Genomic DNA, 12,575 nt, shown 5'->3' with positions numbered 1-12,575 from the left:
ACCCCACCTCTCCATTTCACATCTGCTGTAAAATCAGTCATCAGGTGGAAAGCCCGAGGTATGATGAGGGGTAGCACGAAGGTGACGTACCTTGGAGACATGCACTGCTCGGCCCTGGGAACACACAGCAAGCATGCTTTGCAGACTATGTTAACATGGCCTGGCTTTCCCAGCCCAGTCAGTACGCTCCGTCAATACAAAGTACGTAAGTAAGGACTCACGTATCTGTTGAACAGATTAATTAAATGAGAAGTGTGGTAATGTTGGGGAGGGAGAGGAGACAAGTCTAGAAGTATAGAAGCTAATACTAGACAAGGTTAGCTAGTCTGATGTCTTTAGGGGAAAACCACCTCTCAAGTCACTCATTGATAAGTCTTTTCCTGGGAGTAGCTCTGTAAGGTGCTTTCTTTCATCACATTATAACAATTACAAGATTATTTGTTAATCAGTCAGATTCTAACCTGTTTTTAATTTTTACGGCTTTCAGCATTTTTTGCAGAAAATCCTCACCAGTTAATATCTTTCATCTAGCCAAGTTTAATGTATCCTCGTGTAATTTAGATAATGAGCGAAATGGCTTAACTTCGTAAAAGACTTACACAAAACACAAACGTTTTGTAAATGGACTTATCTTTAAAACAGCAAAATCCGGAGTTATTTTTAATAATTTTTATTGCAATTGAGGATTGGATCCAGGGCCTTGCACACCAAAAGTATATCACTGTACCCCACAAATTTAGTCTTATGAGTTCCAGGTAACAGTTACATACAACTTATATTTTCTTTGCCCAGAGGTCTCCACATCATTAATCAGTAAATACTGAATTCCAATGACCCTTCAATACAACAAAGGATTATCCCTCCCTCTGTCGGTCTGTCTCTCTCTGTCTCTGTCTATCTGTCTGTCTGTTTCTCACACACACATAAGTGGAAAAATCACAGTTTGTGCCCTTTGGGCATTTATAGTTGGAGTGCTCAAATTACTAGATGTTTAAAAGTAAAGCAAAAAATAGTTAAACATTAAACAACTGAGTATTGGCTAAAAGCACCAAGCGAACACAGAGGAGTGACTTGGTACTGTGGACCAGACAGGGCCAAACTGGAACTTGAAGACTGGGTAGGAGGGAGGAGAGAAGTCATGCAAACGGGTGGGTCAGCAGGAAGCTAGACATGGACAATACGATAAAAACAATGCCGACACCTCCCACGTCCTACATGAGACGCCAGGGCAAGCGCGACTCTCACAGCAAGCAGCAGACTGTCACACGAGGCTATTATTACCTGGGAAACACAGCCTCAGGACAGGGACACAGGTGGCATTACTGTTTGGGGATTAATCCAAGTCTTGATGTTTTGTGTCTGCAACAGGTGTGCTGAAGATAACGCGGAGTGATTAAAGGATGCTCGTGGCCATGTGCTGAATAATATAGGCCACCGGAGACGTTTAGCGTGCTGATCTGCTTTGTGGAGTTTAGGGAGTCTATTTCTGTATTTTTGCTACAAGTTGCCTTGCATGCCCTTTAGAGGATTTGGTTTTACACCCTGTTTGTATAACTTTGGGCAAGTTGCCTTTCTGGTCTGATCTCTATTTATGTAGCTTGGAGTGAGTTGCCCTGGGGTCTTCTAAAAGAAAGGAAAACCCGACCTCCCTCACTCACTGTGAGGATGAAGGTGGTAAATTTCCTGGTATGTAATTGGCGCTTCCCCCTTTCTCCCCCCCTTCTCTTTCTGTACATGTAAAAGGCATCTATAGCCACAAAGACCACATCATTTATTATATAAACTTGTGAGGTTCTGGAGCAAAAGGGAATATTACCAAAGATTACATTGGAGTACAGAATTAAATTGAAAAGATCCTTAACTATGATCTTTATGCAAAGAGAAAGAAAAAGAAATGTAAAAGAAGGTAGAAATACAAACCACCGAATAAAAGATGGGCTACCACAACGGGTTTATTCTGAGTTTCTCTGGCTGTATTTTGAAGTTAAAGCCTCACTGTAGCACCGTTAACAACTCTCATTAAAAGTAGCATTGAGGACTGGCACAGTGGCTCATAGCAGCTTCTCTGTGGTTAGAGATCAGATGGAGAATGGTTTGAAGCCAGATGAGGCAAAGTTAATGAGACTCTTATTTGGAGATTTGAAGGCACACCTGCATGGGAGATTGTAAGAAGGAGAATTACATCTGAGATGAACCCCTGGAAAAAAACATGAGATCCTATAAGCCAATGTGTAGAAGGCTGGAGGTGTGGCTCAAGTGGTAGAGCACCTATCTGACAAGCACAGAACCTGAGTTCAAGGCCCAGGACTGCCTTTGATCTATATGCTAGTTTATGTCAGTGCCATAGTATTTTTGATGGCTATGACATTATGATACACTTTGAAGTCATGCAATGGAATGCCCGAGCTTGATTATTTCTGCTCAATATTGCTTTGGAATATTTCATGGTTCTTTAGAATTTTGTACTGGAATTTTGATAAGAATTATGTTGAATCTGTAGATTTCTGTGGGTAGTACAGATATTCGGGCAATATCAATTCTTTCAATCCATGAACACAAGGTAATTTCCATTTATTTGTGTCCATTTCAGTTTTTAATCTGTTTTATGATAATCAATGTACAGATGTTCCATCTTTTTTTATTATAAGTCTTTCATGCTAGTGTGTATTGGGTTGTTTTCTTAATTTCTTTTACATAAAGGTCATTGTTAGTATATAGGAATTGAACTAATTCTTGGGCTGCTGATTTTATACTCTATAACTCTGCTAAACTTGTTAGTTGTAATAGCTTTTTGGATGAATGGTATGATTTGAATGTGTTCCCCTAAATTCATATGTTCAAAATTAAAACAAGTAGGATAATACTGAGGTGAGCCTTTGTTTTCTTAATGTCCTGATCTTTTATTTCCTTCCTTCTACTAAGTTTGGGAACAGTTTGTTTTCTTCCTTTTCTTGTTCCCAGTAAGTATAAAGTCAGGATGTTTCCAGGATGTAGGCACTGATAGGTATAAACTTGCCTCCAGGAACTCTACCTTTCATTCATTAAGTTTAGTGTTAAAGGATTTCTTAATAAATCATTTGGAAAGCCCAGGGAAAAGTGGCGGAGTTTTCAGAATTTGGAACCTAATTGTGAAGGTTTTCCAATCAACGGTTCCCGGTATACCTCTGGGCTGAACGCAGGCCTGAACGCTTGGCTTCTCACTAGGGGACCCATGGCTCACACCTGTGATCCTGGCCACTCAGTAGGCTGACATCTGATGACTGCAGTCTGAATCCAGCCAGGGCAGGAAAGTCCATGGGACTCCTCGCCAATTAGCTATCAAAAAAGCCAGAAGTGGAGCTGTGGCTCAAGAGTTAGCCTTGAACAGAAAAGCTCAGGGATAGTGCCCAGGCCCTGAGTTCAAATCCCAACTGGCACAAATAGACAAAGAAACAAACAAACAAAAATTCCTTCCCTAGTCATGAGGATGGAAGCAACTGAGGTTTATGGGAAGACTGACGTGGGCTGGTTTTCTTCAGCACCTTATGGACCATCCACGACCTAGCAGTGACCTTCTCCTGTTCCCATCCTCTCCCGGGCAGTACCTCTGGAGAGCATATGGATGCCTCTCTGAAATCTGACGGCGTCTTACCATGTTCACTGCAGTGTAATGCAGAGCATGGGCTTATTTTTCTGAGTCAGCGGCTACGCCCTGAGCATCTTCCTGAACTCTCTCCTCAGCTTCCCGCAGCAGCTCGTGGGGGAAAGCTCAGCCTCCCAGGGGCCTTTGCAGAAGCCTCATCCTGGTCCTTACAGCACTGTTGTCTTCTCTGTTTGCATGGAAGTGAATACTTTGCATTGTCTATCCTTGCTGTTGATTTCTATTTTTATTTTTAGTTTTCCTGGTCCTGGGGCTTGAACTCAGGGCCTGGCTGCTGTCCCTGAGCTTCTTTTGTTCAAAGCTAGCACTCTACCACTTGAGCCACAGTTTTATTTCTGGCTTTTTAATACTAGTTAATTGGAGAGAAGAGTCCCATGGACTTTTCCTGCCCAGGCTGGCTTCAAACTGTGATCCTCAGATCTCAGCCTCCGGAGTAGCTAGGATTACAGGTGTGAGTCACCAGCGCCTGGCTGTACAGAGCACTCATGACCTCTTTTACAAATTTGCTTTTAGAAATATCAGGGAGATGCTTCTGGATTGAAATACAGAATCACTGGAGTCTTGCTTTTACTTTTGTTTCAGGAGACAGAAGGCAGAAACGCACAAAGGAAGCTGCTTTGAGAAATGGCTGACCTGTATTTCCTGGTGCCTAGGGCAAATGGGAAGGAATCCTCTTGTAATCAGGGCATTCTGGGAGCTCCAGTGTCCTTGGAGAATAACCCTTTTCCTTCATCATCTGTACCTGCTTCACCCCCATAAATGTACCTCACAGGACTATGGAGACACTCGACTAATAAAAAAAATGACCGTAGAGCTCTAGGAAAAATCACCACAATGTAAGAGAGAACAAATGCAAATGTCACAGGGCTGGCCCTTCAGTGGGGAGCACAAAGTCTTTGTGCATGAAATGAGATGGTGACTCAAACACCAGAAATTCATCAGGTTTGCTCCTACGGTTACCAGTGAATCCCCTCCGCTGCTTAACTGGAGGAAAGCATCTCTCGGATTTGTCTGCCTAGGCTTCGAACCAGGGTCCTTAGATCTCAGCCTCTGAAGTTGGCACCCATGAGCCACCGGTGCCCAGATGAATGCATTGTTCCTAAATCAATCGTAGGCTACTAGTCTAAAACCTTCCTTTAATATTAATACGTTACTTAAGAACTCACCATACCTGCTCATTAAAAGAAGTACAACATATTTCTATTAAAACTCACAGACGTCAATAAATAGGCCAGGCAGTAATCAGCAGCTTTATTTAGGGATTAGCAGTACCTATTTGGCCACTTTCCTGAGTCACCACAGTGAGGATACCATGTAATTAGCATGCTCCTTGTACTGGCTGTGTTGGATGTTCCTGATCTGCGACTTCTCTGAGCGAGATGAAGGGAAGACCCAGGAAGGAGCAGTCTAACAAGCCGAGTGCAGCCAGTCCCTGTATGAGGTCACCTGCAGATGTCAGGCTGACCTCTTCCCATTCCAGCCACACCCAGCTGTGGGGGAGAGGTCCTCTCAAGATGGCGGCAGGAGATGCCTGGAATTGTTGTTCATGGAGTGAAAGGCAGACATGCTGTCCCGCTGAGACCAAAGCAAATAAATTCCCAGGGAACTAAGAAGACCTCCCTCCATTTCTCCTCCCTCCCAGAGAAAATGCTAGGCACAAGTTGTCTTGCCAGACTTGGAAGTCTTAGTTTGGGGACCTCAAAAACAACAGGGGGCAGATAAGGCTAGATCCACCCTTTTCAGCTCTAGAGAAACATCTCAGGAGGATCCCAGCTTTTTGTTTATTTTTATCTGGTCTGGTAGGAAATGTGGAGGGGCTGTCAAGTTTTGAATACCTCATTCTCTCTGTGTGTGTATGTGTGGTTTTTAAGTAGTTCAGCAAAGGAGTTGCCTGCCATGTAATGAAGTAGTTTATGAAGCCAATACATCTTGATCCCCATCACCCCTTTCAATATTCTCACCCATCCCCTCCTCTAATTACCCTTTCCCTCGCTCTTCTTAATTTGGTAGGATTTACATTACAGTCTTGACTACATTCTCCCCCTCTTCATTTGTCTACCCCTTTCCTCTTGACTCCTGGAATTTGACTGAGTTCTAATACTACAACCTACTGAACCCCAAAATCAGGTAGATCTGTCCAGTTATTGCCTAGAATTTCAGGAAGGTAAAACTTGGCACATAGGAATTTGTTTTGCCTGCTTCTCGGTTTCCATTAGAAAATTAGGGTGCTCTGACAGCTTGTTGATTCTGTAGGAATCAGCATCCCATTATTTGCTCTTTTATGTTTCCTTGCTGTCAACCCTAATGACATTGCTCTTCGGACCTGATTACTCATTCTCCAGAGAGAATTAAGTGGGTGTGAGCTGGGCTGTCATACCTGAGGAGCCTGGCTCTTCTTTATGTGGAGTATCTGGTGGGTGAGGTCAGAAAATTCTTTCCCTGGGCAGAGGCACTGGGTTACAAACCCAAGTCAGACTTTTCTGAGAGTCCCTGGAGAAAACTCAAGTCCTCTGATTATCATCTGCTGGTCTTCCTTGGCTTCCAATACTTCTTGTTCTTCATTCTAAGGACTGTTTCCAGTTTTCCAATGTCTGATAGGCAGAGGAATGAAGAACCTGGTGAGCTAGCAGAAGCTGGTCTCAGGTAAGAGAGCTTACTCTACACCTTTGGGCTTATCACAACAAAAGTGGGGGGAAGGAGACGTTTTGCTGTATTGTATTGATTTGGGGGTATCTATTGTGTTCTTTACTGTAACTCTAACAGCCAAAGAAATGCATATCATAATTTCCACTTGGATTTTATAGATTTAGATATGTTCATTTGGTAATGTTCAACATTTTACCCGAACTCTCTGGTCTACAAATTTAAAGACACCATTTTTGTTGGAGCTGGCTGTTAAATCACATAGGATTGCTGACTTTATGAACTCTGAGGCCTGAAATCTCCTGTACCTTCTCTCTACCCCCAAAGTAATTTCAGACATGCTGTGGATGGAGATTTTTGTCTTTGGATGACATTCATGATATTGCTAAGTATAAAATAATCTAGACTTTAAAAACTCAGTATTATCTCAGTTGATATCAGAAGTCCAATCCTGAAAAGATATTTTAAGGATATAGTTTTCTTAAAAAAAAAAAATCTGACTGGCACCAGTGGTTCACGCCTGAACTCCTAGCTACTCAGGAGGCTGAGGCCTGAGAATTTCAGTTCAAAACCAGCCCGTGGAAGACTCTTATCTCCAACTAACCAACAAAAATGCTGGAAGCAGAGCTGTGGCTCAAGTGGTAGAATACTAGTCTTGAGCAAAAAAAAAAAAACACCTCAGGGACCACTCCCAGGCCCTCACTTCAAGTCTCAGGACCAGGGCACACACACACAAATTTACTGTCAGACCAATGTACATTATTCTGTTGTCAAAACTGAGAAATCATAATAATTTAGTGAAAACTTCCATCAAGACAATTAAAGAAAATCAGAATTAAGCCTTCAACAACATAAAGTAAGTTTGCTTAGCAGGAAAGGAGAAAGGAGTGCTGGAGGGGCCGCTGGGCACCTTGAACAGGGCCACAAGATCCACATTGAACCCGGATGGTTCTGTGAGGCTGGATGTTTGTGGGGCTCTGGGGCCTTCCTAATGCGGCAAACCCAACTGGACACCACTCATAAAGGCATGTTGGTAGTCCCAACCATGGGAGCAGAGCAGAAAGGCTTTCCGGAAAGGACACAATCATGCAAGTGGTATTCAGTGGCCCTCAGGCAACTGTCAGCGGTAAATAAATATCCTCTCGGGAGAACTCTTCATGTCAGACCTCACTGGATTCCCACATATAAAGCTCCAGGGATCAGACAGTACAAAACGAAGTCACCGCTTCTCTTTAAGATATTAAGGGATCACGAGTAAGAGCTATCATGAAAGAAAACTAAATAAATAAGAGAACCAGAAAGGTGACCTCCATGAGAGGTAAGACTGGAATCACAATGAGCCGGGAAGATATTGGTGCACCACCCAGAATTCAGCCCAGAGAGAAAAAGAGAAAGTTCTTTCACAAAGATGTTGGGATATGAGAATACTTGTCTAGTCAGAGTTCCAGAATGAAAGAAGAAGTCGCAGAATGGCGTTCAGAATATTTGAGAACTAATGCAGTCACCCATCTAGAGTCAAGTAAAGCAATGAAATCCTGGCTTTAGCTGTGCGTGGTGGCATACACCTGTAATTCCCAGCACAAGGGAGGCTGAAGCAGGCCTCCCACCAGGGCTACATAGTGAGACCCTATCTCAGAAAAAAAAAATCTATGCCTCCTTTCTTCATAAGGAATTGTACAAAACTAGACAAAAAAGAAAAATCTTAAATCCAGTTAGAAAAGATGCTCCATCCCAAGTAAATCAGTGCTGGTGAAGCCAGCAGCCAGTGTAATGATACGGAAAACATGCAGAAGGAAAAAACTGCACACTTAGAATTGATCCGCGAAAACAATTTTAAGAATCAAGATGATGGGGCTGGGAAAGTGGCTCAGTGGTAGAGCGCTTGCCTTGCACGCATGACACCCTGGGTTCAATTTCTTAGCACCACATAAGCAGAAAAAGCTGGAAGTGGTGCTGTGGCTCAAGTGGTAAAGCACTAACCTTGAGCTGAAGAGCTGAGGGACAGCGCCCAGGCCCAGAGTTCAGGCCCATGACCGACAAAAAAAAAAAAAAATCAAGATGAAATACATTGCCAAACAAAAAGTGAGAGAATATTCCATCAACTACAGCATATCTCCCAGGCAGAAATAATGTTATTTTATATGCAAGATCTAAGGCAGAAGTAGGAGCAAAAAATCATGGGAGATGCTGACTGAATACAGCAACATACCAAATGTAATTGTGAAAGGGGTTTCTAAGGTTCTTGGGTTGTTGGCAGGAAGTAGATGCGTTGATAATCTTGGGATTTAATCAATTGGCATTTGCTTTTTAGGATGCCTAGTAAATGAATAGAGAAGAGATCACTATTAGTTTGGGGCAAAGTGTATGAGAAAACATTAAGAAAAATAAGCAATCCTAAAGATGGAGAAAAGAAAGGAAGAAAAACGTGGCTTAGGAGGAAAGACTGGGGAGAACATTAAGTGGAAGAAATAAACTCAATTTAGTAGCAGTGTCATAGGTACAAAATGGTCTGAGAGCTTGATCCAAGAGGCCAAGATACTCAGACCCGGCTAAAAATCGAAGTTAAAATCCACAGGATAAATCTAAAACATAACACTTTAGAAAGCTCACGTAAGTGTAAAAGGATTAAAGGAGATATATAATAACAAATACTTTTTTTTTAAAGAAGGAAACAGTTTTAGCTTCTACAAGAAAAGTTAAGTCTTAACATATGGAAAGCTCAATGCAGTAGGCGGCTGTAACAACCATGAAATACTATGCATATTATAACATAGCCACAAACTATAGAAAGTAAAAAATTACAGAACCACAAATGATAATAGCTGATTCTATCAACGTATTAGGATATCTTCATTCACATCTTCCACTGACTGAATTGTGTTAAGCACGTGGAAATTGAGCAATAAAGATGTTGACAACATACTCATCATACTGGATCATGAATGCATTGTGAGAATAAGGTACCCAGGACTTGTAGTACTTCCCTCCCTGCTCCCTCCCATTCTCGGGATCAAATCCAGAGACTGTTGCATAGTACCAATTGCTTTACTAATGAACTTGGGTTTTTTGTTTTTATTTTTTTTCTTTTTTGCTGCTCCTGAGCTTGAACTCTGGACCTGGGTACTATCCTTGAGCTTTTGTGCTCAAGGCTAGGGCTCTACCACTTGAGCCACAGCTCCACTTCCAGCTTTATTATTTTTTTTTGGTCAGTCGTGGGGCCTGAACTCTGGGCCTAGGCGCTGTCCCTCAGCTCTTCAGCTTAAGGTTAGCGCTCTACCACTTGAGCCACAGCACCACTTTCGGTTTTTTTCTGCTTATGTGGTGCTGAGGAATCGAACCCAGGGCCTCATGCCTGCAAGGCAAGCACTCTACCACTGAGCCACCTTCCCAGCCCTTTTTTTTTTTTGTAGTTTAATGGAGATTAATAGTCTCACAGACTTTCCTGCCCTAGCTGGCTTTGAACTGTTATCCTCAGATCTCAGCCTTTTAAGTAGCTAGGATTACATGTGTTAGACACAGTTTCTTGGCTACTACTGAATTTCTCTAGCCCAGAATATTAAAATAAGTCTGTAAAACATTTTAAAGCCCTGGTACTTTTTTAAATTTTTTTTATTGTAAAGATACTATACAGAGGGTTACAGTTACATGAGTGAGGTAATGAGTATACTTCCTCTTGAACATTGTTACCCCCTCCATTGTTTTCCCCCTACCATCCCCTCCCTCCCTCCCTTCCCCGAGGTTCTTTTTTTTTTTTTGATTGTGATTAAGTGATTACATAATTTCCGGAAATTCACAGTATTGTGGAATAATGATGCTCATTTAAAGTCACAAGTTCATTCTAACTTTCCTGGAGCAAATTGTCTATCACAGTCTGTAATATATAATGGTGCTCACATGTTATATACCATCTATGTGATCAGCAGCATGGGGATATTTGGTAGTGGTTCAACCAGATGAGTGGGAGTTCTTTGTTTCTTAAGTCCTGTTAGTTTTGTCATATCACCTAACATTTTGGATTTAGCATCCACTTATCAGGGAGACCATGTACCGTTTGTCTCTTCGCTCTTGGCTTACCTCGCTCAACATGATTCCTTCTAGCTCCATCCATTTCCCTGCAAATGCCATTATTTTGTCATTTCTAATGGCTGCATAATATTCCATTGTGTATAGATACCACAATTTTTGGATCCATTCATCTGTGGTGGGGCATCTGGGTTGTTTCCTTATCCTAGCTATTGTGAACAGTGCTGCAATAAACATGGAGGTGCACGTGTCCTTGTATATTGGTTCCTGTTGTTCAGGGTAGATGCCTAGAAGTGGTATGACTGGGTCGTAAGGGAGGTCAATCTTTAGCTTTCTAAGGACCCTCCAGACTGCTTTCCAAAGTGGTTGTATAAGTGTACATTCCCACCAGCAGTGTAATAGGGTTCCTCATTCTCCACATCCCCTCCAGCATTTGTCGTTGGCTGATTTGTGGATGTGGGACATTCTGACTGGGGTAAGGTGGTATCTCAGGTTTGTCTTTATTTGCATTTCCTTCACCACCAGAAGCCCTGGTACTTTAAAGACTATGCTGTGGGACAATACAGATTTTGTTCTTAGACTACAGTGGTTTGGAACATGTTAATACTGATGTCCAAGGAGGAAGTATTGTGGTTAAAACACATGTTTGAGAAGAGGCAACAGCAGTTTAAAAGTTTGCCCTTTGTAAAATTATATCACTGGTTTCAATAAAAATATTACCAAGATACATGTACATTTCAAGGTATTTTTTCCTAGTAGTCTGCAACAAATTGTGCATGTAACTCATGTCCATCTGTGATTCTGCTCAATTAACTCTAAAGCAGACTAGATAAAGCTTCTAATGAAAGTCAAAGGAAGATTTAGTAAGATTCATGGCAGTGTGTGCATGTATAGTATTCTCTCTGTACACTTAATATAAACCGAACAATTTTACATTTTACGGGGATGTGACTGTCACTTCAAACCTTCCCACCATGACGGGAATGGTTTAAGAACTGATGATGTATACGGAGACATGTTCAGCAAGGTTCTTTCCTTTGGAGAAGAATTAATTATAATGAAAGGAGAAGTTCAAAACCCCTCAACCATACTTGGAGCAGAAGTGGTTTTGAGTTTAGAGAATTGATCTCAAGGCTCAGGGTGTGCTAGCTCCTGAAGCAGGAAAAGCTCTCTCTGGGACAGACAGCCTTAGATGGTGGATTTGGCCTAATTGTGAAACTGAAATTCACAGGAAAAAGTTCCCAGTCCGTCCTGCAGCATTGTAGAATCTTTTAACTCCAACATCACACAGTCCATATGATAGGCAAGAAATGACTCCCGTGTTACGAATGCAGGAAACGAGAACTGACGTGAACCGTCTCACCCCACGTGCAGTTCTGACAATGCGTCAGGGTAAACTAGCGTTCTCCTGTTGAATTGTTCAAGCCTCCCTGTCCTCGTTTTTTGATTGTGGAGATCAGGGCGACGCAGTAGGTCTTGTTGGGTTGATGAAGGTATACCAATGTTGACAAGGACGTTTAAGATCACTGAAGTGGAGCAGAACAGGCTCTCTAAGTTCCCCCCTTTACTGTCTTCAGCCCCCCGACATGCCTCTCCCTCCGCCTTACCTTTTGCAGGGGCACAATCACTGTCCCTTAGGGTGAAAGCTGGCCGGGCTGGCCAGGAGGCCGCCCGGCAGCCATGGCTGGACAACGTGTTGACTGTCCATGGCCAGACTCAGCTCTCCTTCTCCTCTTAGGGCCTAGGCGGGGCTCAGTGTGAGGAGGTGGTGGTGGGCAGCACAGGTGCCGAGCCAGGCAGGGAGCTCACGCCCGCCTGCTGTTGGGGCTCAGTCCCTCCATCCATCCGGTCCGGGTGTCTGGGTGTGACTAGGACTGTACTGTGGCTGTGGGCACCACCTGCTTCTGGGTGACCTCTCCACACCCCCACCCTGCCCAGCCCCCCCGCTGCACCCCCAGCACCCGTGGTCCAGAGTTAGTTCAGGTCCCAGGAATGTCCCTCCCTGCATGTGCACATGGGGTGGGGGTGGAGGGGAACAGCTGTGCAGCAGGCGCACAGTGAACATTCTGGAGCCAGGAGGGGGGCTGTGCCCATCTCAGAGGCACACCAGGCTGCAGGGGTGAGGAAGAGGAGGGGGCTGCAGGGGTGAGGAAGAGGAGGGGGCTGCAGGGGTGAGGAAGAGGAGGGGGCTACAGGGGTGAGGAAGAGGAGGGGGCTGCAGGGGTGAGGGAGGGGACGGTGCAGGGGTGAGGGAGGGGACGGTGCAGGG

At 43.5% G+C, this 12,575-nt stretch overlaps 1 protein-coding gene across 1 annotated transcript in view; it reads left to right on the top strand.

Annotated features, from left to right (window-relative positions):
• Window positions 1-1,170: 1,170 nt before the first annotated feature.
• The window catches only part of Dennd1b (DENN/MADD domain containing 1B), a 177,147-nt gene continuing 165,742 nt past the window's right edge, over window positions 1,171-12,575 (top strand). The window contains exons 1-2 of the mRNA XM_013017299.1: window positions 1,171-1,368; window positions 2,501-2,560. Coding sequence (XP_012872753.1) covers window positions 1,171-1,368; window positions 2,501-2,560 — 258 coding nt within the window. The remainder of the gene's footprint in view (window positions 1,369-2,500; window positions 2,561-12,575) is intronic.

This window comes from Dipodomys ordii, unplaced genomic scaffold, assembly GCF_000151885.1.
Source record: "Dipodomys ordii isolate 6190 unplaced genomic scaffold, Dord_2.0 Scaffold35, whole genome shotgun sequence".
In the NCBI taxonomy this organism is placed as follows: domain Eukaryota; kingdom Metazoa; phylum Chordata; class Mammalia; order Rodentia; family Heteromyidae; genus Dipodomys; species Dipodomys ordii.
Note: the sequence above shows the minus strand (reverse complement) of the source record. Positions and strands in the feature narration are given on the sequence as shown.